The sequence below is a fragment of the Labrus bergylta genome, chromosome 7 (genome assembly GCF_963930695.1).
Source record: "Labrus bergylta chromosome 7, fLabBer1.1, whole genome shotgun sequence".
Classification (NCBI taxonomy): Eukaryota; Metazoa; Chordata; class Actinopteri; order Labriformes; family Labridae; genus Labrus; species Labrus bergylta.
This window is the reverse complement of record NC_089201.1, coordinates 11,940,989-11,968,885: the sequence shown is the minus strand read 5'-3', so window position 1 is coordinate 11,968,885 and position 27,897 is coordinate 11,940,989. Positions and strand designations below refer to the sequence as shown.

The window sequence follows — 27,897 nt, the reverse complement described above, 5'->3', positions numbered from 1 at the left end:
GAGTCCTGTGCAAAGTTACTATGGTTGGACTTGTAAATTGTGACACTCCATGTTACTTCCTTTGCTGACTGAAATGCTGGTGCCACAGATAAGGATCACACACCTTTCCTTCCCACCTGTGAATAAAAACTGGTTTTCTGAATCCCCATGGAAATAGTATGTTTTTTGCATTTTATTATATGGCCACCTTTGATGTGTCATAAATCTGGCTAAACAGGCTTGCTAATAGCATCAACTCCTCACTTTAACTCAACTAGTCAAGTTTAGCTGATACAGCCTGCAGATTAAGGATACTGCTACTTTGCTGTGATTGGTCAGGTTCAGGCGTTGACCAAATTGACAAAAGCGTCACGTTGTTTTATGAATAGCTGATTTGCCTTTCCTATTATTTTATAATAGAGGTAAGACATCTGTGTATTTGATTGTTGGATTTATGTATTAAAGTCTACATATCTGCTTTCCTGTCTTCTGTTTGACAGGACGGCTCATGCACAGGGTAAAGCGGAGGCAGCAGTAGGAGCAGCTCAAAAGGCCCAAGAGGAGAGTCGCATTGCAAGGGTTACTGCCAAACAATTTTCTCCTTCCTTCCAGCACCCAGGAAATGGTGAGCAAACACACACTAAGAAATTATACATATTTGCTCATATGCAGTACATATTCATGATCTGAAAACCCAGTGATAATAATAAAGTGCCTGTTTACACCTGCATGAACAATGAAACTCAAGTTTTTATCTGTATATGTGTGTGGGTTGATGAAAAAGGTCAGTGTACACCACCTTCCAGCTTTGAGTTTCTGGCCCTGTCATTCAAACCTATACAGCACTGCAGGTGGCCTACCCACTCAGCACAGTGATGCACACACACATGCACGCACGCACGCACGCACGCACGCACACACACACACACACACACACACACACACACACACACACACACACACACACACACACACACACACACACACACACACTGCCATTTCAAGGCATGATATTTACATCCCTGTGACGTTTCACCTTCTATCAGAATGTCCCAGAACGTAATAGGGGGACAAAGTGATCCTCCCTCTGTACCATCTTCAGAGGTAGTAACAAAGGGGTTACAGGGCTGAGACGGGATCAGCTGAGCCAGCAGGGGAGCGTAGCATTATGTGTTTGTGCATGTCTCATTGTGTTTATGTGGAGCTCCCGCTGTGCCGTTCTTTTGCAGTGTGAATTCGCAGACTGGGACAAGAATATTAAGCCTTTACGGAATCAATTTGAATGTACAAAGATGTAATGGGCTCATGGCATGTACAGTATGTGAACCCCAGATACAGCTATAGATGATGGTGATTAGGTTTTTAATGGGCAGGAATAAATCAGAACTTTTAAAGTTAAAATAAATCAATGTGCATTCTAATTAAAAGGATTCTTGGCCTGGGACAAAATCTGTGATTTTATCAGCTGCCTCAGAGTTGGTGATTGTCACTTGTTCTACAGCTTCAATAACTTTTAACTTGGGCACTTGTTTTAGAAAACTCAATCTCTAATTATGTCTGTTATCTTTCTGATGTCATCTGTCTTGTGTAGGCATGGAGGTCCAGCGTCCCAAACGTCAGGTGTCCAGTGAGGTTGAGGGTGAAGGGTTGTCAAGTAGCGCTGGCACCGCAGACAGCCCAGACCTCTATGTAAAAAGCACAGGCTCAGACGATCCCTCTAATGACGCTGCCACGCCTGACCTCAGTCCTCCTTCTTCCTCACCCCCCCACACCCCTCCTCCCCCTGCTCGGCCATCACAGCGCAGCAAGAGTGCCCGCTTCCACCGACAAAGCGCTGTGGACCACACTGGGGGGGCAAGGGATGCGGGAGAGAGGGCTGAAAAAAGTGGAGGGGTGGGGCAGACAGAGATCCAGGTGTTGATGGAGGGAGGAAGTGGGGGAGGTGATGAGGGAGGAGGAAGGAAAGGGGAGTATCAACGGGCCAACACGTGGAATGAGGACAATAGAAGAGGGATGTTTTCAAAAACAGGTGGGGTCAGTGGACGAGGAGCAAGCCGGATCAACGGCCACAAACACAGCTCCTCCAATCACAAGTCCCGGGAGCATGGGTCATCCAATCATAGACAGACCAGAAGGGACAAGTGGACAGAGTCGTCCTCTTCTGCCTCTTGGACGTCAGGGCACAGGGGTGTGCACAGCAGGGGAGGTCGACTGCTTGAGCAGGATGAGGAAAAAATTAGCAATTATGAAATGGAGATGAAGCCTTTACAGCCTAGAGACTCAGCTACCCACAAGCCCCATGGGCATGGGGAAGAGAGGCATGGGCACAGTCGTCTTCAAGGAGAGGGGCGCTCGCACACTGTGCAAAGACAAAGGCATAAGAACCGAGATGTGAAGGAGAGGAGGGAAGGGAGAGAGGGGAAAGAGGGGCAGGAGGGGGGTAAAGACTCAGTGCACAAGCTGGACAGAGGGGGGGAAAAGATGGAATCGCAGCCTCTACGACGGGATCTTACACTCTCTCCTCCTCTGAAGTCCTCCCCCATCACACCAGAGCAACAGGACCACAGCCTTCTGCAAAAAAAAAGCAACTCGGTAAGACAACTAACAGTCTAACACCATTCTGTTACAGATGCAACATTATGACTGGGATATATTAAAAATAGCACTTTAAAATGACCTTCAGATCCTATTTGCGGTCAAACATCGAAAACTACAAGTAACATGAGCTGAACTTTAGGAAAAAAAACTATCACTGAAACATGTAAGCTCTAAGCACATCCTGTAAACACAAAATGCAACAACTCAGAAATCTTATTATGAACATTACCTGGTTGAAATGATATTAGGTATTGGTGTAATGTTTAGGGGGCGCTGGGCATGGCATTAGTAGGGTAAAAATTGTCTTTACTCTGCTATAAGATGTCCTTCAGTTGAACACTGTTTCCATGTCAGCTGCAGCGCTGACGTTTAGTCTAACACAAGGTCAACATATCTGTCGGATTAAAAAGCTCCTAAACATCAAGTTTGAGTAGTTCTTTAAGTTTATTATGTCAGCCAAAATATAATAAAAGAGTAACCAAATATTTTTACTGTAGAGAGTGTTTGTTCCATCTATTATCTGATGGGGTTCTAAAATGAATTTCATGGGCAAATACGTTCTGTGTAGTATTTTATCATCTTTCATGGTATTCTCTGGAGCTTACTTTAATCTGTCTTTATTACTTACAGCTCTAATCTGTGTTGTTTTTACCCACATCAGGGGCAAAGTTAAGAACGAGCATTTGACATAAGCCATTTTTACACATGAACTGCAGATTATGTCTTACAAATCAGGTTTGAGTATTACCTGGAGTAACCCTTTCACACACTTAGTGACCAGCTGGAGAATATCAGTTCCTGACACATCCTCAGCTACTGTGAATATGCCTTTTACATTTCACTAAACTTAGGGTTGGCCCTCTGGGAAAGAATGGAAGACGAGGAGAAAGAAATGTTTATAATGATGACGGTTTTCTTCAAATATATCAATACAACATGTTCTTGTTTGAAGAGCAAATAAGAATGAAAGTGCCAAAATGAATATACAGGCAATCACAAATGAATATGAAGCAGCTAAACATGTGTAATATCAACATCATGAAACATGAACAAGGCTTTTTTGCAGAACAATGAACAGCTAATGTTAGCCATATTGAGTTAGCAAAGAAAAGTTGTTAGGTGGCAAGTATCTTCTACCCAGAGCCCCCTCAACAGGGCCCTAAAAAAGTTATATCTGGAAACATAGTGTGTTCCGTTGCACTGAAAAAGGTGTGCATGCTTAACCGCATCTTGATTGACCTGATGCTGGTTTAAGTGTTCAGGCTGCCCCGAAGGATAGACTTTGCCTTCTAATTGCCACTTGCCACCCTGTTATCAGACTTCTGAACATGTGTTTGTTACTTTTGGCTTTGACTTTCCTTGGTTTATGAATGGCACAATCTCTTGCCCAGGATGGTAGCTTGTGAAAGCTCAGAGTGCTGACCGAGTTATGTTATTTTCTGCACATGGCACAAATAGGACTGATCTGAGACCTTCTATCTTCTGGTTAAACCAACAGATGTCCCTCTGTGAGCTCACCATCCATTTTTTTTTTCACCTTTCTTAAATTTCCTTAAGCTAAGCCCAGCTCAAGGTTGAATTAGGTCTAGCAGGTGGGAGGGCAAGCTAAGCTCTGGTGGAAGCCCCGCCATATCAACCTAAAACTGAACAATACTATTTCAGTGTTGAGTTTTAGAATTTCTCCAATCCGGACAATCAGTAATTGCAAGTTAAATTTGTTAGAAGAAATGAATTAAAATAATGAATCTTACTTTAACATTACAATAGATTGTTGTATATACTATATACAGTTTATATTTTAAGACCTTACCTTATTTAACCTTTATTTAACCAGGTAATTAACCCATTGAGATCAAGATCTATTTCACAAGGGTATGAGGGCAGCAGAACACGTCATAATAAATATTACATGATGACCTTACCATAATGATACATGCTAAATTGATGTCTGATTGAAAACCCATAAACATAAACACTTTTCCTGTAGAGTTTATGATTAGATATAGATAGAATCTTTATTATCATTGTATACAAGGACACAACGAAACTTCGTTAGCATCAATCCTAAACAGCAGCGTTTTACAAAAACAAAAATATATTTGTGGTGATATCAAAGAGAAATATGCAAAAAGTGGCCAGAGCAATTGCTTTTCAGTGAATGAATGATAATAATAATAAATAAATAGACAGTTGTGGTGACTGAAAGAATATATACAGTTATTATTTTGCAGTGACTGATTAGGTAAACAAATATATATATAGAGAGAGCTATATAGTGCAAATAAGTGAAGTTATAGTGCAGTGAAAGAGTATATACAGTTATTATTGTGCAGTGACTGGATGAGTAAATAAACAGTTTTAGTGCAATGAATGAATAAAATAAATAGACAGTTAAAGTTAAAGTTACATTAACACTGCATGATGTGTCATTATAATGCTTCTTAGATATATACAGTACAGGCTTTGTCTGACCTGAGAATTTTTAGCTTATCAAACAACACCAGATAGTCTCAGGACAGATAGGACAGACAACTGATCACTTACAGTCAGCGTAATTGATCTTTGTGTTATTGATTCCAACATACAATCAATTAAGTTATGGCTTAATGCCTGCACAAATATGTTTACTTTGATATTTGTAGATTTGTATCCAATAATGATTAAAACTGTTGTATTGATTTTCATAATGAACAAAAACAGCCTTCACCAAACTCTTTCTGTTGATTTTGGTGTTTGATAGAAAATCCCTAAAAGGCCCCAGATCTAAAGTACACAGAATCTACTCGCTAAACATAAATACCAAGTGCAGATACTGTCACATAGTTTGTACATGAATACCCCTCGAAATTTCTTAAGCCTGCATTAATTATAATAATTCATTATTTTGTTCTATCCATAGTCAATGCTTCGCCTGCTGTCTGCAGGGCTATTTCAAGAGGAGTTTGTAGAAGAGGACATACTTTACTGCTTGGGCACTCTTTTGTATGCAGCCCCTCACTCCGACAGCTCTCCATCCGTACATGGGCATAGGTTCTTGTTTGTGCATGTGTAGGTAATTCTAGTCCATGTGTGTGTAGCATGTTCGAAAACAAAGAGTAAAAACTGAATTTGCTGTCAGGGATTAATAAAGTAAAAGAGAATACGGCTGCTTCTGGAAACTAGTCTGATGAGAGCACTGAGACTTCAAATGTCAAACTTGCAGGCTATAAAACCTGAAAAAAGTTGGTTTCATCACCATACAGTCCAATTTTAGTTTTTTTCAGTTGTCATTTAATCCACTGGTAATAATAAGCTTTTGATAATTTGCCACTTTGAACAGTTGGAGCCCCTGCATATCTCTTATTGGCCTAAATATCCACTCTCCATAGCAGCTGTATGGTGCATTTGTCATATCCGTCATGTCACTGCCACACATTGATTTGACTAAAAGGATTTGTTGCTCACTGTCATGAGGATACATTCCATCCCCAGTGACATAACACACTGTTATCCCACATATTAAGATAATCCTGGGGAGATGCACAAGGGTTAACCTCATGAAATAAAGATTTTTGGTACTTTGAGCTAGCAGGAGGATTATGCTGTTATAATAGAATTTTTTTGGCTATGTCTTGATTTGGGCTGGTGGACAGACACGACCAAGCTAATCCTGGATGATAATATGGTCACAGCAGTCGTGAACGATATCAACAGACATGCACTGAGCACATTATGAGTACAAACTCTCTTGCTCTTAAACATACACATGCACGCACACACATACACACACACACACCCTGATGGACCCATACAGACCAATATACATGCAAGGAGAGAACCCCAGCAGTCCTTTCTGCACCTTAGTAACAGCAGACTGGCAAACTAGTCCCATCCTCTCAGAAGGCCCCCTATTGGTTAACCAGTGCTCTGTTGCTAGGGAACAGCTTATGCCTTGCTTCAATGGTGGCCAATCAGTGGGCGTGTGTCAGTGAAAGGGGGGTGGAGGGTGGTTGGAGGTGGGGTGTATGTGCTTGTGTGTTTGCAGCAGATTTGTGTTAGGCAGGTTCACAGCATACACAGATACTATCACACTAAGATGATTACACAAAGAGAATGCTGCTTCTGACATACAGATATATTCAGCAAAACACACACAGGAATCTTTTTATCAATCAACTTCACATTTTACTGATGTGGTGGTTTGGCAAGTGCACCATATACCAAAAAAACATGCGTCTCTGCTCCTTCATCCTATAGAGTACTTCTGCACCAAAATAGTTGAACATGCAAAGACATCAGTCATCATCATGGAACATGGAAATTAACCTCTCTTATCCCAAAGGCACTTATTTACAATAACAACACTTTAATAAGATGTGTCCCCAGAGGATTTCGCTCACATGACCAGAACACTATTTTTGACAAATGACTGTGAAGGTAAAGGAAGAATATTATATTGGTATTAAACAAACACATAAGCAGATAAAGAATTATGATCTCAAAATAAAATCCAATGTTTTGCAAGAAAATACCATGAGATTTTAATGCCAACAGCTCTAGATAGACAGTAAAACTAAAGCTAAAGATTCAGATTCAGATTACTTTATTAATCCCAGAAATTCAGCAATTCAGTTTCACAGCCTAATAATTCATTAAGGTAGGCTGCTGGGTTGCACACTGTGGAGCGTCCCGTGCAGAGTTGAATAAACAGTGTTGGCAGACGCAAATCTTTAAATTGTATTTGAAATGGTTAATATTTTTTATGTTTGAATTTAGAGTCGTCTGAACGACAGTAGTCCAAAAATGGAGCTTTCGAGCAAAATAATTTGAGCACTGCACCTCCAGTATAGAGCCTGCGTAGCTTATTATACAAATTGCATGCTTATACTTCAACAGCAGTATTTCTACTGACTATGTGCTAAGCCCATAAAACTAGGACAAACTTTCTGAGTCATTTTGAAGGCAAAATAACTCACACTAAAACAGTTAGTGATGTATCACTTTCTAAAGGTAAACAAGCAATAATCATAATGTTTATCTGCAATCACTTCTGGGTACAAAACCCCAGTAGCTGATACAAGAAATTCAACAGAATAAGGAAAGGGGAGCAATTAAGGGAAAAAAGAGAAAATGGTTACACCTTGTTTCGTTACACCTGCATGTTTCAATTGTGACCTGCAGATATAAACTAGCTCTAAGCTAACTCTGGTACAATGCATCAAATAGCGACATATATGTTTCATATTGTAGTACATCAAATAAAAATTAAATGAATTGAGTTGAGCTTAAATAACACTTTTATTCTGACTACTCAAAGAGGTATAAAGTATAACAGTATGTCACTAAGTAAAGTTGATTTTGGTAATGCTTAAATACTGAGCTATGTGACGGTGAGTCCAATCTGTGGCAAGGTGACTTTGTTCGGTATATGCGGTATTTCAATGGCTGGAAAGAAACAGCATAGCACACAGTAAAAAAATTAGATAGGCGAGGCCACCATGTTGAACTGGTATATTTTACACATTATAACATAACATACACAAAGCAACTTAAAGCTACATTGTGCATATTTTGGACCCTAAAATGACAGCTTCAAATGTATTTTGATGGTACATTCACTTGAGATACAGGAGAATTTTCCCTTTTTTAATACCAGCTCCATGTTCTTGCATAAATCAATGAACCATGTGATATCACAGCCTTTTACCCTGAATTTTTTGAAAGCAACATGTTTATCAATAATACTCTCACAAATCCATCATAAGAATTATTCCATGCACTCTCAACAACATCAATAAAATCCCAGTCAAAGGCAAAGAGATCATGAAGAAATCCTTGTTGTACAAAACGCTTCATGTTTCTTATTATAATAATCTGTGGTTTGGATTTGGTTATTAGGGTTTCACACTGGCGCATTAACACAATGGTCACTGATATCATTGATATCAGCAAAGATGGACACAGGAAAATAATTATGAGGAACATAAGTTAAAGTAATATCAATCAATGATGACTTATCAAGACATTTTAAGATTGGGTCGAGTGGGCTTATCAACAACCTTGAAAAGATTCATTGTCACAGCGTGCCTTAAAATCTTCAGACACTTGAGTCAACTAGTTCCAATTAAAATCATCAATAAGAAAAATGTCATTATTATTTAATTCTGGTATGACGTTCATTAAGGAGGGAAGTACGTCACTGACTGCTGAGGGTGTTCTATAACAGCAACAGTAATGTGCAGCCTTTTGAAACCTCAAGATCAAGAGCCAGGAATTTAAATTGCGAGTATACTTCAAATTTTGCCACCAAATGACAGTATGGGCACACTGTGGTTTTTCCATTGATGTTGTATTTCAAAGAAAAATGTTTCAATGAGAATGCTTCATTGAACAAAACTAGATTATATTGCTTAAGTCTGGGGCAGACCATCACAAATATCAATGTAATACTGTAGAAAATGCTAAATGAATTGCATTACCTTTTCTATTTAGTATGTTCTTCTGTGCTCTTATGTTGATATTGTGATTCTTTTAAACTACACATTGCATTGATATAAAGGCAAATATTATTGTTAAAGCAATGTATAGCACCCTCTATTGCTTCGTCAGCCACTACTGTGTGTTTGTTTAGTGTCACATCTTGCCTCAGGAGGCCACCCCTACCGTCTGAAAAGGGATAATCTCCCCATGTGAGGTGCATATGTGAACAGCCAGGTCAGGAGAATTTCAGCTGCAGTCCTCCTCAAATAATCTAGGAGTGCATACATGTGAAAACAGCTGTAGTTGAATTGAAAGCTCAGCCAATAGGCTGCTGGGCGGTAGCTTTAAATTAAGTGAAAATCTGAGGAGGAAACAAAAAAAAGTGTATTTTTTGTTGAACATCCTTTTTTACATTAAAGACAAATATCCTGTCACTTGGATGCAACAGCTTCTGTGTAATGAATTGATACAACATGCAAGATCATTAAGTTATTAACAAACCACTTAGAAGACCAGAAACATCATTGAAAAAATGACATAAAATCAATATAAATACCTTGTTCCGGAATTATATGCTACAGCTCATGGGTGCTTTATGTATTACTATTACATGTATTACTAAACAGATATAAAGAGGTTAACGCTCAGAGGACTTATGACACAGGTCCATGAAATACCTGTCGCCAGAGTGTTCAGCATAGTTTTCTGAATCAATGATAATATTTACCAAGAGTGGCCAGGTGGCCTTCACCCATAAGACACAGAATGTAAGCAGACATCCTCTGAAGTGTCATCTGGGAAGACACTGCCTTCCCACCAGCTCCAGGCTGCTGATCTGCAGCAGTGCTTGACCTCTGACCTCACTCTGTCAGAAAGAGCAGGTTACCCTGTGACATCAACACAGGCTGGTATTATTTGTCTTGGATGCAAGTTGCTCCTCCATCCGTTACATTGAATACATGTCCTCATCTTCATGCAGTCAATGTGCAATTGACATGAACTGCTGATTTAACACAGTATAAAACTGCAATTATCATTTTTCTGTAATAACATACATATTCTTTATGTAATGTTTTCCGATAACAGCAACAGAATATGATCCTAACAAAGGCAATTTTTTTGCAATAATATCCTATTTCATGGTCTTAGGGTGTTGAGTGAGATAGTAGGCCTTCATTTACTGGTTTTCTCCCCATTTATCTCATTGCCTCCTCTGAGTATCCATGCAGACAATATGTCCAAGTTGTGTTCCTCAAACCTTATAGGTCTTAAAGGCTCAAATATGGGACAGGTTTAATTCACCCTGTACTTTCCCCTTTAAAGCCCTTTATCCATCAGTTTGTATCCCTCACGTTGCTTTGCTCATTCACAACTGTAACAAAAATATTCTAGATTCTCGGATCAATTCCTGTTGTTGTAGATTATCAATTTTTGCCAAAGCAATACCTCATTTGTCTTTCTGATTTGAATGAAGTGTTTTGTAAACAACAGTGTTATTTCAGTGTGTCCTCGTCACTTTTAGACTTTTGCCATGTGTTCTTTGAACCCACAAAAGCTGAAGTACATCGCATCTCCAATAACTTCAAAAAATATTCTTATATAATAAAGACTTGATTCTGAACAGGTCCTACTTACAATGACTTTCTGACATTAAACAGGTTAAATAGGACTCACAGAATGTGCTTACTTCTAGCTCCCTTACTAGCAATTGTGGCTCGTCTTCAACTTAAATACTAATGTCATTTTGTTGTCACAGTTTTGTTGTTATTTTTTGTAACAGTGAAAGTTTTTATAATCATGCTTTGAAAAAGTACAATACAAGTTTTCTTACTAACCTACTTGCTTCTAGCTTTAGAGGAATATGGACTAGTTGAAGTCGGGTAGGGTGATTTATAAAAATGTACAATAATTTTAAAAAAGCTGGGTTTACTTTAGATACCGTATCTCAAGAGAACATGAACCAACCTGTTGCAGAAATATGGAAGCAAAGCTCCCCAAAGTATATTTTTTAATTTATATATCATTACACAGCAGAACTTCAGACTAAATAAAGTAAATAAGTATTTAATACAGAAGAATATTTCTGTTATTTGAAAATGTTTAATTTTTATATTTTTACTTCACGTTCATATTAAGTAAATTTGCAATTGTGCATTTAGTTAGAAACTGAAGGGATGGATATAACTGTATATCAGCATGGTTATAATGACTGTGTGAAAACAGCCTTGTGTGTGAGCTTTGTGTCTTATTATTAACACTTCCCTTTCTCCTCTCCCCCTCCTTTCTCTCTCTCTCTCCCACACAGGCCTACAGCTCTATCCTGGTTGTCATGGTGATTCTGCTCAACATTGGAGTGGCTATTTTATTTATTCACTTTTTTATTTAACAACAGCGCCCCTTTCAGAGTCAGCCAATCTACATTCCAACACTAAAGAGCATGAGTACCGATAATACGATACAATCTGCTGCCCCTATACTTTGTTGGCTGATGGAAGGCTAGGGCTCTGCCATTACTTAAGATAGCTAGCCCTGGCTAACATCTGCAAAAGTTGATCCTCTTTGGAAAATGAGTTGCTGAAGTAAATAGACCAAATGAATTAGTGAAAGAGTGGGGAAGCAGCCCAGTGGGACTAAGGGGAGATAATATGGCACATAATTTGGAGCGAGCTTGAATTATTCACTTACTATACACTTAAATGGGCTGAACTGGTCTGATTCCCAGGCCACAAAAGCCAAACTGGGATTACAGCAAAACATCAACTTCAACTGTTGGCAGACAGGACTGACAAGACAGACTTCCATATTCAACTATGTTTCATCAGATTTGTAACCTATAATTTATTTATTACTACTTTCTCTCATGTACAATATGTTGATGGATATATTCTTTATTTTGTGCCCCTCCTATTTTAACTCCAACTTTTGGTTCTTCCACCTGCCCTTGGAATGTTACTGATATCTCAAGGTGTGTTTTTGTGTATCTGTGAAAGAATCAGGGGCTAAGATACCGACACACATATACACACAAACACACACACACATACATACAACCCATTCACACACACACACTCACGCACACTGTCCCCACTCTGATGTCTGTTTCATCTCACTCTTCATCTTGTGCTGGGAACCAGAATGTGTGAGTGTGAAGAAATGAGAGCAAACTAAGCGCATCGCTACATACTGTATACTGTAATGTTTTTGAAGTGTAAATGGGTTTTCATGAGAATTTTCCTACTTAATTCAGTGTCAGTGTCTTTTCAGAAATGTGTGTGTATGTATGTGAATTTCTGCTCGGGCTTAAAGTAGCTCAGTGGCTTTTTCCACTGCTCATAAACTATAGATCTCATAGATCTTTGTTAAGATACAGCCACTGCTTATCCACATCTAGCCACATATTTTTGTCCCCTCTTCCTACACAGTTCGACCCCCACACAAACCAGTCAGAGGATGGAGCTTCCTCTTAGTTGGTGAAACTTCAAGACAAACAATTCTTGGCAAAGCCCAGGGCTAACTGTATTACTAACAGATGTATTTACAGGCTATACTGCATTCACTAAAGTGAAGTCTGCATATAAAGCACCCGAAATTTGGCTTCAAATACAACATCATAATGGTAAATTCATGCCTCCCAAAGCCTTCCTCGAAACTTAAACTGAAGGCAACAAGAAGTATTTCATCATACAATTGCAATATATATGAACAATTAATAGTAGCAACTGCCTTGCTTTTTTTTTTTTTTTTTTTTTTTTTTTTTAGCTTAAACTAATAAAAATACAAAAACGCATGCATATGTATTTAAGTCTTATGGTTATGCGTTGACTCTCAAACTGACAAGATCTTCAGAATAACATGTGCATGTCAAATTTTGATAGAAGTTTCTGCAGAAAATTGTATTTGGCACATAAAGCCAGAATAAAACAACCGCCAAAAATGTCTAAAATGGACTTTCGTGAATCTTGGGTTGAATAAAATGAATTGAAGCCTTTTTGTTTAGTTAGGTGATACTCACACAGCCCAAGAAGAACTCACTATTTGCAAAGATTGTGTAAAGAAAGATGCAAGTGTGTCATAAGTTTTGAAAACAGTGGCCACTATAGAAGTCAGGATTTTACTTTGCCATTCCTCAGCCTTTACTCCAGATCTCCATCATTGCAAAACTGTCACTAACAAACAGTCAGACTAAGGTAAAGTCAGATATACCAGTCACAATTTGTCCGTTTTTTACAGATTTGTGAAACTGTGTGTGTATGTGTGGGTGTGTGTGATGTGGATTGCATGTTTGCACATGAACGCTTATCAGAGTGGTCGAACATGTGTATGCATTGCCTCCTTCCGCTTGATAGGATGGGATGGCTGAGCCTGGTTCCATCAGTAACAACTTCCAGGGGGCAGAGAGACTCGCTGTTGTTTTTTCTGTCAGACAGCGTTTCTCAAAATAAGGATTGGAACTCAAACTCAGCAGTAGGCTTATTGCTGGTGTTTACCAACATTATTACAAGAGAACCATCTAATGTGCCTGCACCCGAGAGGCAGAACAATACATTTTAATTTCATTTTGGTCCCAGACTGAAGCCCTGCTGTATGTCATCAGCCTGGTGACGATGCCCTGCGCCACCCTGTTAGTCCGCAGCATGCTACAGCATGCCAAGCTCTCTCTATAGTTTGACTCTCCTTTCTTTCTTTCTTTCTTTCTTTCTTTCTTTCGTTCTTTCTTTATGTTTCTGGGAATACTCTGTTTTGTTTTTGAGTAATGTGGAGAAAATAATGAAAGTGTTTGAAAGAAAATTATTCTGGGCCCTTGTCTTTCTTTTTCAGTGCATTGCCATGTTGTGTTTTCATACAATTTGTTTGTGCTATCTGTGTAAGGTAGCATCCTTGATGCAGAGAGGGAGCTGTACTGGCCTGGTTAAGAGGGAGGGGTATGGTTACTATAGCAACCTTAACCGAATTTTCCTCCGTCAGCAAAGGGACGGGTTGTGTGTATTGAGGCGGGGCTTACCTCCAAAAATCAATGTTCTCCATAGAAGTAGGATAAAACAAGGCTGTATGAGGCAGAGATGGGAAGAGCGAGAAAACATAGATCTGATTCTGCGGAGTTAGCCTGCGTTTAGTCAAACTGATGAAAAACATGTTTTCAGATGTTTTTTTCCTTGTCATGTAATGAACAGCCTACTTCATCAGCACATCAATAGCCTAAGCCTAAAAGCAAGTGTGCTGCTGCAACATGGGCTTATGGCGCCATCGTCTGGTCCTAGTTATAAACTACTTAGAAACATCACCAAGACGCTTTACTCGGTGACATGAAGAATAACAGTCCATAAGATGAAACTTTAAATGTAGCCTAATAGGGAAAACTCCTACAACCTTCGTCATTGGCAAGATCACCTAATCTAGTAGCCTAATCGACATCCTTTAGTAAACTACTGCAATGATATTATGCACAGTATAAATGATGGATTCCTTATTCGGGAATTTATCAACTTCATTAGTTGCAGTAGCCCACTGAAGCCTTTTCAAACAGAGTAACCAAGCTTGCTCCTACAACTCAAAGGAAAACTATAGCCTATAGGATAATAAAAAGATGAGTTGGGAGGAGGGGTTGCCCGTAATTTAATAAATTGTGAGGATTTATAGCAAGTAGGCTAAATCCACAGCATCAATTTCAAGTTTCTTCTTTTTAAAAAAAAACAAAACAACAACTTTATTGCAGGCTGTTTTACTTCATTACAAGTTGTCATATTTCATCACAAATTTTGTTCATCCTGGCACATTATTTAAAACATACAAGAATACATACGAGAATACAACATGAAATGAAATAAAAATAGATAAAAATCCAAAGAAAAGGTACGAAGAGAGAAAAGATAATTAAATTAAGATTTAGAGAAGAAAAAAATAATGCTAATAATAAGAAAAATAAATATATATATATATTAATACAATTATAAATAGAATAGGGCGGGGGGGTTGTTCCTTCACTACTCTCTTAATATAATATAATTTAATTTACGTTTACCTGTTATTATTCCACTTTATCTGTGTCCTTTATCCATTTACTCCAGTAACACATGAATCCATCTTCTCTGTTACATTTTAAAGTTTCAGTAACCTAACTCGGAGAAGATGGGGAAAGTGAGCGGACATTCCTCCAGCCAATCACGAGTGAAGCCTTGAAGATAGAAAGGACTTGCAGCCAATCAGAAAAGTAATTCCCTGTTCGATGGGCTGGTCTTGCTTCCAGAGTTGGGATAATGTTGTAAAGAGCTTTGTTTTACTCCATTTCAACACTAATGGTAGTTTGCAGGGAAAGTTAAAAGCCTGCATGTTGCGAGAAATGCAGTCATAAACTTTAACAAAGCGTTGTCTCTTATGTCTGACTCTGAACTGTTTGTCCACATTGGCGTCCGATGAGGTAATGTATCGGGAATGTAATAATGTTATATCCATTGGCAGCATCAGTAGTCGCTTCGGGCCACTACTATTTTGTTTCTAAACTTCAGCTGAAGCACAGAATATCTAGCGGCTTGGATTTAGGCCGACGGCTCGTCTCGCAAGCTGTGGAAAACCATGAGGACGGAGGCACAACTTTATGGAAATGGATTATTCTGCTGTGTGTTACAGGAGGGGCAGCGCATGTGAAAAAAAAAAAAAAGCCTTTGTTTGACGGGAGTGTTTTGATTATCTCTGACAATCTTGCTTGAGTTGTTTTCTGTACTACCTTGAGGGGGCGGAGGGTCCGACCGGCGGAGAGGGACACGGCGGAGGGAGTCCTGAGTCCTGCTGCCGTGCTGCGTCCTCAACTCGAACCACTTTTTTAAAACGCCTTGGTGAGACTAATGTTCTGAATGCATGCAGCTGTCTATCGCTACTTCTGTTTAATGACTGTAGACTCCCTTTGTGGAGAACAAACAAAGTAGTAAGAGACAGCATCAGTCATTGATTAAAGTGAAAGTTGACAAATAAGCTCGAACTTTATGGCCCTCGTTCGCACACAAACTTGTTGTAAAGTTTGCAGTTCTTGCGTTGAAGTGTGTATGTGACTATGGTGGAAAGCCGGAGCTGTGTTCAGAGGGAGGGGGTGTACCGCTGGTTCTCTTTCCTCACCTCAGCCCAGCGCACAGAGTTCCTGTGCGGCCTTCTGGACCTCTGCGTCCCTATAGAGCTCCGCTTCCTCGGCTCCTGCCTGGAAGACTTGGCCCGCAAGGACTACCACTCACTTCGGGATGCAGAGATCAAGGCCAACAACCCCGTCGACCTGTCTGGCCTCACCAACATCACGGAGGAGGTGGTGCGCAGCAAGCTGCTGGTGTCCCTCGCCCTGCTTTGCTCGGACAATAGGGATGCGGCGGGGGTCCTGTATCGGACTCTGACTCACATTGACACTGTGATCAATAACTACGGCCTGGCTCTGAACGACGGGAGGACGGAGGAGCAGTTCCTCTTACTATTCACTATGGCCTCTCATCACCCAGCCTTTAGCTTCCACCAGAAGCAAGTACTGAGACAGCAGCTCAGCCAAATCCAAGAGATACTGCAGGTGAGAGAGATGCACGTCCATTTATAAGCTCACACCTAACATCTAGGGGGGGAGGAGGACTAGAGATGACAGCTGTCCGGTTGCATAGGCCTAAAAAAAAAACATAAAACTAGGCTTTTTTAAGAGAGCAAAGCTTGTGAATCAAATAATTGTACAACTATTTATAAACTTCTTGTAAAATAGAATAATCTGTCTACACTACCTGATTTAAAGTGAGGGTGGGGCTCCAATAGAAAACAGAGAATGAACTTCAATCATTTCAATAATTGTGTGGGTTAATGAATATAACATAGCCTACATATTTCCTTTGACAGTTTTAGCTTGGGAAATAGTAGCCCTTTAACATATTCATGATGTGATAAATAAACAGTTTAAATTAAATATATTCTAAATTCAAAGTCAGTGCTGTTGACCCACTAAAGACATGAGGAAAAAGTATTTTTCTTTGTGTTGTCGTTGCAGCCTGGTTGAGTCCTGACTGTACTGAAGGCTAGGCAGAGAGTTTAGTGAGGTTCAATTCCGTGTTTCAAAGGCAATGATGGACTGGGATTTTAAAAAAAAGGCCTCGCTCTTGCCATTACCTGCCATATCTTCAACCCCAACCCATCCAATCCAAATGTTAACAAAGGTTTGAGAGAAAACCATTTGGTGTTCTTAAGACTTGGGTAAATCGTAACATTTAACAAAAATAATTTTTGACAGTGTTTTATCATATTGGCTTTCATAATCCAGGTTTAAATCATGCTAAATCAATTTCTTTCACTCTATTCCTTAGACATTTGTGTTTTTTCATCACTAAAGATACATTTTCCAAAAGAGACAATTCCTAAAATATGTTATTTAACATGTTTTATCAGAATTGTATTGACTCTTTAAGGGTTTTCCTTTTTTCCAATCAGTTTTTTTCTCCACATATTTCATTAACACTGAATGCTCTACCACAATGTTATCTTTTCTGAAACGATATTACTGTGTTTCAAAGTTAAAACTGTTTTTGTGACTGATTTCAAGTTACCAAGTTTTACATTCAACTTTGCAAAACTAAAAGGTACTTATTTAGATTTCCATGTAACGTAAACATACAGAAAAAAACCTTTTTGTTTTTGTATCGTGTCTCTGCAATGATCGCACAACGAACTGCATGATTTTGCACCTTGGCATCGGCTTCATTTTTCAACACCGGAGGCTCTCGCTTGCTCCCGCTGTGGGGTGCATATGTGAACAGGCAACTCAGGAAGATTTCAGGGGCAGGTTATCCTGAAATGATTCTCCTAATGTTCAGGAGTGTGTGTATGATGAAAATGACTTGACATCTAGTTAGAAACCTGTAAGATAGTGAGAATCTTTGAAAATGGCACAAGTCACCTAAATGCTTTTCTGACAGGTCAGTTTACACTTTAATAAGGGTTGGTACAAGACAATGAAATAGTTATTCTTGTAATGAAACAACTAGACATTAGTTCATTTTGAGATTAAATGACTGAACATCATACTTTTGCTGTTTATCTGATTTGGTATTTTACTCAACATGTTGATGGTTGCAGGTGAGCAGTGAAGCAGCAAGAGGAGCAGAGACTCCAGCAGCAGGCCCTAGCAATGATAAAGCAGCCACCTGTTATACTCAGCCACATCACCATGATCACAACAAGCCTGCTTCCCTGCCATTGGCCTCATTGCCCCCCACTTCCTGCTCCTTGCCTGATGCCAGTGCTTCTTATCTGCCTAAGCCTGCCAGCCAAACCTGCCATACACACTGTCCCTGCTGGCACACGGTAGGGACTATCACATTCACAACCAAAGTGTACTCTTATATCAGAAATGCACTTTTAACAATAGTGACTATAGAGCTGGTCTTTGTTTTATTAGCATCTCTGACTCCACTTGACACACATGAAACTGGGAGAAAAAAAAGACTGCTTGCTTGCATCTGCACATGTTTTTTTGAAATTAAGAACATAATCAACTTAACTCACTTTTTCTGAGGTATACGTCTCGTGTTATTTTCTCAGCAACATTTGAATTGTTTTTATAATCTTGAAGCTTGCATTGCTCATGTGCTTTGAATGTTGGTGTCCAGAGCAGACTCAGAGCACATTGTGCACAGATTGAAAGATGGGTAAAAACAGTCCATGACTAGAAAAGTGCTATATAAGTCCAAGTACATTTACTGTATCATTTATTGACTTATACTTTGGTTAATTGGTATGCATTTATCTGTGAATGAATAGGATTGAGCCCTTATAGAATCCGTAATCCATATAGTCATTTTTACAGGGAAAATTAAGCTTCTCTCTATCTTAATTAAATCCCTAGCTGCAGATATCTAAAGGAACATATTGAACTACCATATATTTAAAAAAATGTCCCAGAACCTTAATGTGTGATTACATTTTATACATTTACATATCGAATGAAATGGGTAAAGATAAATTCAAACAGCTTAGGATCCTGCGATTACAGGATCAGGATCTCCTAAAAACAAGATCCTGATTTCATGATTATGAGATCTGTATCGTGTAATTATGATAAACGATCTTGTAATTAGGAGATCCTGAACTCAGTGTGACCATATATCTCTCTTTACACACCAGCCTTAATGGTTATAAGTGTTAACTACATTAACACAGTGTTTATGCAGTTTAGAGACACTGATTTATCCTCCAGGTAGGAATGTGAATTATAGTGTCCTCGCCCAAAAGTGCCCCCATGCACATGAGTCCCCCCAGTTCAATGACTACATTCAAGACACATTTTACATTAAAGAACATTGTAGAGGAGAAATATGTTAAAAGTTACTCTGTACTCATGAAGGACGCTTCAGACAATCCCCATGCATTGCCTCTTGTCAAACCTTGTAATCATTTAGTCAAAGTTGTGCCCCAAGACAAGAGATGTTAAACTAACACGGCATTTAGAAGAGGGTCTAATTCTAGAGACAAAGTGCGTATCAGATCCTGGGGTCCTAAGTGGTAAAAACCAACAACTACTATATACTGTATCCATATCTGTGTTACAAAAAGGTCACTTCCTGTTTGCTGGAGTGTGTTTTGAGTTAAATAATGTAAAAGCTTTAAAGAAATTGCTCCAGATCAAACAGCAGGGGAGAAGGGGGGATTTCCCAGTGATGCAGTGAACTGAGTGGTTCATTAAGCCTGTGTTACATTAACATCTGGGATGAATCTGCAGAGCGCGTCAGAGGGATTCTTTAGAAAAGAATAAGCAAGATATTCAAAGGAGACCTGAACTGATGCTCTGTAAACTGTCATTCCATCATCATCAAAATAGAAATATGGGTAAAAAACACAGTTTAAACACAGCCTTTATAGCAATTCATTCAGAAAATAGTTTTTTCCTGCTACATCGTTCTCTTCTCGTTGGCATGCAAATATTTGACTCATCAGGTCGAGTGATGGATACATGGATCATGAATACATACATTGAAGCACCAACTGGCAGTCAGCTACACTTCCTCATTTTGTTTTGATATGAATGTTGGCTCGATTATTAGACGAGAAACGACAGAGAACAAGGACCATTTGGTTGATGAAGATCTATTGCAGAAAAAGTAGTAGGAGTTATGATTTATTTTATCATTCGTTTTTGCTAGTAACATCTGTTCTTTGCAACACATGCTGAGCAGCAGGAAGAAGGAGAAGCGCTAAATCATGGCTTATTTATTGCACATCGTTACCTCATTGAAAGACTGAGCCGTGTTATTGCACATTGCAGATTTTCCTAATATTGTGCAGGCGTATTCTCTGGAATTAAGGCATGCAATTAAAGAAATGGGAACCGAAAGTTTAAGACACATTATGTTGGATTTGCTTTCTTCCATCCTTTAACACAGAAATGAATAAACACTTACATGCTCACACACAGGCAGGCAGGCAAGCACACTGCTTAAACATGTGTGAGCAGTGAAGGGAAAGTACCCTGCCTAGACAGGAGCGTTTGTATTTAGTGTTTTGTTGCCCTTGGCTCCTACTAAGTGCAGGTCAGCACATTTCTCTATGCTGAAATCAACCCTCTGTGGTGTGTGTGAGTGTGTGTATGCGTGTCAGCGTGTGTGCATGGGCCTGTATGTTTGTGTGTGTGTGTGTGTGTATGGGAGGGTGTGCCCATGCATGTGTGCGTGTCCCTAGTGAATCCCCAGGAAGTTATAAATGCTCTCACTCTCTCTCCCCAGCTCTCTTTCCTTCCTTCAGCGCTCAAGAGGAGATGACAAGTTTCATTGTTGACCTGAGAAATTTCAAACAAAATCTACAGCTAAGCACTCTTTAGCAAGGCATGCAACTCCTTTCAGAGTTTACAATAGTCACAATGCTTTAAAGCAAGTGTGAAACTCTTGACTCCTGGTCCAGTAGTAGCCAGAACCTTTACATAAAGCTAAGAGTAACTTTTTACTAAAATCTAAAAAAATAGACTTATACAGGAGTAATGGCACTCAATCATCATCACTTATGGCCCCCCCCTTTGTGTGGTAGTTTGCAGTGTAGGTAAAAGTTTCCAGCATAAAATAGTCGATCTAATAGTACAATTACTTTTATCAGGGAGAATGGCGTCTCTCCCACTTCCACAGAGTGTCCAGGTTGTTTTTGTAAATGTGAATGTCATTTTGGAAGCGGGGAGAGATGGTCTCGCTGTAAATGTGTACAGCGATTTCGCACTAGTTCACCACCAGCCTTCAGCTACGAGGCCTGTTTTCGGTACTGTTTGGTACAATGGTCTGAGGCTAACAGACAGACGGAGCAGGAAACCAGACGAGAGTAAATATTGGGCAGGCTTTTACACGTTACGATACAGTAGGCTGCAAGTGGGACGCGGTGCTATGTTGATGTTGGACGGTTGCAAAAGCATCCATCTGACGGCAGAATACACATCCCTGCATATATCATTTATAACAGATTGCATCTTGCAGATTTACAGGGTGCAAAATGTAATCCAACCCAAGTTATGTCTCAGGCTTTCAAACTAATAAATCAATAAATACATCTTACAGCAAAAAGGTGTCGCTTTCCTTATCAAGTTAGCTTTATAAGTTTGGAAGCTTACAAGGCTATCTCAGTCAGCACAAATTAGCCTCTTCAGTGTGGCCACTTAGCCATGGCTTATAAACATCATGGCAGCAGTTGAATACTCGTACATAGGTCACATGCAAACTGTTTGCATACTATGAGCTGTAAACGCAAGCAGAGTCGTATTTGCTCAAAATCTGGTAACATTACAACTTTATTGTATTGTAATATTACTCACAGCGTCTTTGCCGACCACCCCTCCTTTTGCCAACAAATGCTAGATGTCTATGAGGGGGAGGTGGTAAAAGCACGCTGTGTGTTTTAGGGCAGTGCAGTTGAACTCAGACCTTCGGTGGTCGCCAAAGTCGAACAAATGAATCACTTAAGTTGGTTAGCCTATATGATTATAGCTGTCTAAAGTTTATCAACATAAGCTCTCATTAGTCACTGCTGACTTTGTGTCACCTAATTTTTTTTCATACATGTTATTGAAGATTTGGGTCAACTAGCAAAAAATGCATCAATTATCACCCCAAATCCTTAAAACAACAAAACACTCTAACACTCTTACACCTGGGTGAGGGGGTTACAAATCTGCCTCCCAGCGTATGTTACAGTATGTTTTAGGTGTTTCAAGCTTCTCAATGTAGCACTGGTTTTACCTGCTGCATCATCTTGGTTGTGCTATTTGTGTAGTTTTCTAGTCTCTTGCAATATTTTCACACTATTTTGCTTTGTCTGTTTATTTATTTACATTGGATCCCCATTAGTTGTTACCGGAGTAACAACTATTCTTCCCGTTATGTGCTCAGCTCGGTTCTACGCACTGCTTAGAAAAAAAGTCGGTGCTTCAGCCATATCAGAATCTTCACCCGCCATGTCTTTACGCCTCTCTTCTTCAGCTACTGATTTTGAAGAAGAGAAGCCAAAAAGTATTGCAATAATGTTTTTGTCTCATCCATTAAAATCGTCCATATTGATTTTGAATTGTAACGCTAAGTCACGAGGTTCATGAGACAAAGCAGGGGTCAAATCAGTCAAATATGATGATTACTTCAGGCTGAGAGAGAGGGGAAAAGGTGAGAGAGATAAAGGTTGACAGTCAGACAGAGAAATAGCAGGAGAGAGACAGAGAGGAGTCAGAGTGTTGACAGTTTCCTGGGCTTTTTTTGTTTTCAAGAAACTCTCCTGAAAACAGTCACTTTCCTTAATTGTTTCCCTAAAGTCAAGTGAAACTTATGAAATCAAAACTATTTTCCAACAGTTTTTGGTATTAATATTGTAAAAAAAAAAAAAAATGTAGTCTGCAAGTTTTCCTTTAAGAGAGAGAATTGGTCAAATTTTTTTTCTAAACATCAAAGGTGAAGAAAGCCAAAAATAAAGATTGTCTTTAACATTGTTGTTACTACATGATATTTTGTTCCTTATTATTTACACTATGTTTTAAAGCTACAATAACTGCAGCTCTTCACTACAGTGCTTCACTGTCTGCATGGGGTCTCCTCCTTCTGGATTTCAAAACAACTTGCATGACCTTATTCTAACATGAAGCAGCTGGGTGCTGAGTTGAATTTCATTCCAGCAGGATTCTGCATTAGAGGTTCATTGGTGTAGACAGCAGACTATACACTGCACAGAGCCTAATCACTCTATTATATTAGAGTGCTTAATGTACATATACAAATACTGTCAGTATCAACAAAAGAGCTACACTGATGTTTGTGAGAGAGTAAGGAGAGGTTGCTTTCAGCCTAAAATCTGTATGAATAGTTTTTAGTGTTTCTGCCGTACGATTACTGCTCGCCAAATTCAGTGACATTAACAAGCTGTCAAAATATTGGAAACTATCTTAACTGAACTTCAACACTACTAATTTGTCAGTTTTTTATTTTATTTGAATCTTTCAGGCTGGTTCATGCTGACCTAATGAGCCCTTTTTAGCGAATGTACCTACATTGCAACAACAGCAGACTCCTTACAATCTGCAAAAAAGAAGAGTTGGCAGGCTGGGCCAGTAACATGCAGATGTGGCAGAAGCACACTTTATTGTTTTCAGACCTACTGCCACATGCTGTGTGTCTCCCTTTAAAAATAGAGAGCCACACATTGCTAACTTTGATAAAATTGTATATATTTGTTTTTAATAAAATAGTATTTAGAGCAGAGGTGTCAAACTCATATTGGGTCAGGGGCCGGATTTGTTCAAATGAGACCTGCTGGGGGCCAAACTATTTTTGCCAACATCAATATGACTCCATACATGAATTTAGGCTGCTGTTTTTTTATTAATCATTCAATACAGTACAATAAGGTACCTGTACCAACCAGTAAGCACTTCATGTTAAAGCAAGAAAATGTCAAATTCCGTTTGGCAGAGGGGTCAACAGAACAAGTCAGACACAAAACATAGTGGTCTCCTTGCAAGATATGAAAAAAAAATTACAATTTAAATTGAAATGTTTTTGGCATTCACTCATGATGAGTTTTTGAGACTGAAAGTTACAGCTATTAAAACACAAAATTTGATTTGTAAGCTGCATGTTAGCACACAAAATTAATGAAAATAAGTAACATGAGAAAAATGTAACAAATGTTCTTTAAGCATATCAACATCAAGGAATACTTTCCGAGCAGTTGTGTTTTCTTGCATTCAGATGTCTGTGTGTCCGTCAGCCAGCTGCACACTTTGGACTTGTTGGTTCATCACTGAAAAAGCCTGCTGGCATAAGTATGTTGTCATAAACATAAAGTGTCTTTGATGCAAACCCTTTCATTCTCAGGCAATTTGACATCATTCTAAAATTGTAAAATGGTTCTGAACAAGCAGACGTGAATTAATCCAACTACTGCACTCTTGCTACTCTGTTCGTGTCCAGGATTACTGCACAGCATCTACTTTGTAGTGTGAACTTTTTAATTGTATGTTAAAATAAATTAATTTGATCATGAAACCAGTGAAATTAGAGTCTGTTGTGTGATTCTGAGTTATGAGATTGTTGAATAAAGAAAAATACTTTCAGCTGTAAATCAAAAGTATTCAGATATCTTTGGTGGCTTAGGAGGATTGATAATTGCTATTGGGAAATCATGTTGTGCAAAGTCCCAGTGATGTTGTTCTCATAGATTGTCACTCATGGAATGCCTCTTGTCCAATCAGATTACTTGGTCAGAACTAACTATAATGAATGGTATACCGTCTTACGTGAGCTGGTGGTGAAAGCGATTCCATGATCAAACTTTTTGTGCTAAGGACAACGATTTCACCGTTAGGTGACCTTAAAAAAATGTCTGTGTATATAAAGTTTGTTAATATTAATTTGACATCCCTGGTATAATAGTAGTCGGGTTAAATCAGTCGGGAGACGCCAGAGGCTCAACCCAGAGACGCATCACACTTTGTCTACATGTGTGCGGACAGTTATGCAGGGGGGATGAGATTGTTTTTTTTTTTATCTTGAAGAGCTGCTCTTTGTGGCTCACTCCAGGGAAAAGCTTTGTTATTATCAACAACACGTGTCCTCCATTCATTAAGACTCAACTGAATTTACTGATAAGAATTGTGGACATAATTGAACTCCATGAGGAGAGGGCGCTATGTGCCTGGGCTAGTGTTTAAGTACTCTAGCTCTGATAAAATCTTGGAAATTTGTGAGTAAGTCAGAAAAAATAAATACCCTTCATTCTGTGTCAACCTTTTGTTTTTTTGGACAGAATGTTTGCGGCGCTAACATAAGGCAGCAGCACAGTGTGCAGTATGCGAGGTAGCTCCTCTTTTTTTGTTACTCTCTGCTGAGAAGAGTGACACATTTAATTAATATTTTGTATCATCATATTAAACTAAATTTTCCCAATTACACATAATTTAAAGCAATTTGGTGAACATATTGATTAACAATATTTTGATTTATAAAAATACCAAATAGATTTTTTTCAGAATCCCTTTTACCCAAAATGTCTTGGGGGCCAGATAAAACCTGCTGTCGAGCTGCAGTCTGACACCCCTTGATTCTGTTGTGCTGTGTATCAGATAGTTATCCTAACTTGGAAGTATTAAAATGTATTTAAACAGCGGTAAACAGTACAAACAATGTGTCATAGTAGGTGTTGTCTTTAAATGCTCAGTCTGCAAACCATACATTATGCAGACCATACCGTCCTTTAAATGATACAGTGATTGATTTGCTCCATCAGGATTTGCAGAGATTGGCAGTGGTAATGTGAATCGACAATGTTGTTGTGGCTCAAATAAAGTTTATTTTAAAGGAGGAAATCCCCAACATTGTCCTATCAAGTTACCAGGCAGACTGTATAACTTCATGCCACACCTCCTGATTCATTAATAAACAATCTAAACAACATTCAGACCATTATTTTTTTAGAACAGGAGATGGATGTGTTCTCCCAACTGAAAAGCTTTAGGTTTGGGTACGGGGATGAGCTAGAGCATTCAGAAGGAGAAAGAGAAAGAGCAGCCTTGTACTGGTTACTGTTTCTGTGTTAATATTCCCGCAGCATGTATAACGACATTTCCACACCAAAAAAGCAAGAATGGAAAACAATATTCAGGCAACTGAGGAAAGCAGTGAACATTATAAACCCTCAACTTGTCAACTTGACTTCCCTATAGGAGCTGCCTCAGAGCATTGCTTACATTGCTGTGAATAAGGGCGCACACTCAGTAGAATAGCTTTGAGGAACTTTATTTTATGTTGAAGTTTTTGAAGTTCAAAACTGTTCATACAGCTCACTTTTCCCAAAAACAAAAATAATCAGTTGCTTGGTAACAATTTGTTATGGAAAGCCAAAGTTATCATCATTACAGTCATTTATGTCATCATAATATTACAGCCAACAGCTCAGTCGCACGGTCATTGTTGTAAAAGTAAAAAACACTTACAAATGTCTGTATAGAAGGAAGAATCACTCTCAATTGTCTATTCAATAAACAACAAAACTTAACCTGTATTCTTTGCCATGCTGTATAATTGTCCATTAGTTGTTCTGTCTGTTCTTTCTTTTTTTTGATGATCCTCTCGCAGTGTGTGCTTGTGTGGAACTAACTGTCTGTCAACTCATGCACAGGTCACTCACATTGCAAGGAAAAAAAGGGTCCATGTCGGTCCTGAACAGAGATTTTCTAAGGGTTTCCACTACAAGTGTTAGGAATAATAGTTGAGGAGACCTCGGAAACTGAGAAGAAGCAGGATTAACTATTAACTTTTTTGCTCTTAACCCAAAAAAACAAAAACCTTGAGGACAGGGCACTTTTCTATAAGTACCACAAATGCTTTGTTTTGCTAGCAAGCTGTACTTGAGTTTATGTAATGCTTTTCTGTACTGAATTCACTTACACTTGACCTTTGCTCGATGGCTCTAACCTCCCTTTTTGAATGATCTTTCACCCCTACATTCCAGAGTCAGAGCAGAGAGGCCAACACAGTTGCAGGGCTGGGTTCTGGGGTCACCGTAGGACGACGAGATCAAGTGGTCAGCCAGGAACTAATTTCTCCTCCATCAGACCTCCCTCCGCCTCCGCCTCCCCCTCCTCTCCCTCCTCCACCACCCTCCCCTCCTCATACCTCTACTCCTCTACCTTCTGGGCAGGGCCCTGACTCAGTAGCACAAAGCAAAATCCACATGGGAAAGGCAGGAAAAGGTGAGCTACTTCAACAGGTATTACAGTGTTTCCACCTGAATGTAATGTATACATGGCCTTCCATGTACCCTCCAAGTGTGCGTATCACTATGAAATCTGAGTGTTATGTTATACACCTAGTTAAGTCTGGTGGAGCAAGATATGGCATGCTGTCATATCTTCTAAACACTAAAACCAAGCTTCAAGAATGTTGCCCCTAGGCTGTGTGTGTGTGTGTGTGTGTGTGTGTGTGTGTGTGTGTGTGTGTGTGTGTGTGTGTGTGTGTGTGTGTGTGTGTGTGTGTGTGTGTGTGTGTGTGCATTCGCCTGTAACCTGTATGTGGGTGTGAAAGAGAGACGAAGCTGAAATGTTAAATGTCACTTTTTGAAGTAAATGATTTTAGGATCCTTTGATCAACCAAAACCTCTGAATCCTAAATCCCGAAACAAAATTTTACAAAAGTTTCCCTGGAAAAATCAACTAAAACTTTGAACGAGTTGTAAAATTATGCAATGTTGTTGTTTTTCTTACCACCAAGTAGCCCTTTATTTTGTGTGGGTTTCGCCATCTCCAAAGAAAAATATCTCCAATTCGTAACTTTTGGCTTTGTCCTGTAGTTAATCATCATTGGTGCAAAGATCGAGCGTTTAAAGAGTTTATCAGAGCATTTT

General features: G+C 39.2%; 2 protein-coding genes across 4 annotated transcripts in view; both read left to right on the top strand.

Annotated features, from left to right (window-relative positions):
- Positions 1-12,789, top strand: part of jph3b (junctophilin 3b) — a 36,728-nt gene extending 23,939 nt beyond the window's left edge. For both annotated transcript variants that reach the window (XM_020644280.3, XM_065956747.1), the window contains exons 4-6: positions 480-604; positions 1,571-2,571; positions 11,342-12,789. In XM_020644280.3, coding sequence (XP_020499936.2) covers positions 480-604; positions 1,571-2,571; positions 11,342-11,422 — 1,207 coding nt within the window. In that variant the 3' untranslated portion in view covers positions 11,423-12,789. The remainder of the gene's footprint in view (positions 1-479; positions 605-1,570; positions 2,572-11,341) is intronic.
- A 1,636-nt stretch (positions 12,790-14,425) lies between these two features.
- The window catches only part of zcchc14 (zinc finger, CCHC domain containing 14), a 30,042-nt gene continuing 16,570 nt past the window's right edge, over positions 14,426-27,897 (top strand). The window contains exons 1-3 of one of the 2 annotated variants that reach the window (XM_020644297.3): positions 14,426-16,576; positions 18,121-18,348; positions 27,007-27,247. In XM_020644297.3, coding sequence (XP_020499953.1) covers positions 16,082-16,576; positions 18,121-18,348; positions 27,007-27,247 — 964 coding nt within the window. In that variant the 5' untranslated portion in view covers positions 14,426-16,081. The remainder of the gene's footprint in view (positions 16,577-18,120; positions 18,349-27,006; positions 27,248-27,897) is intronic. The other variant, XM_065956746.1, reaches the window with a different exon arrangement.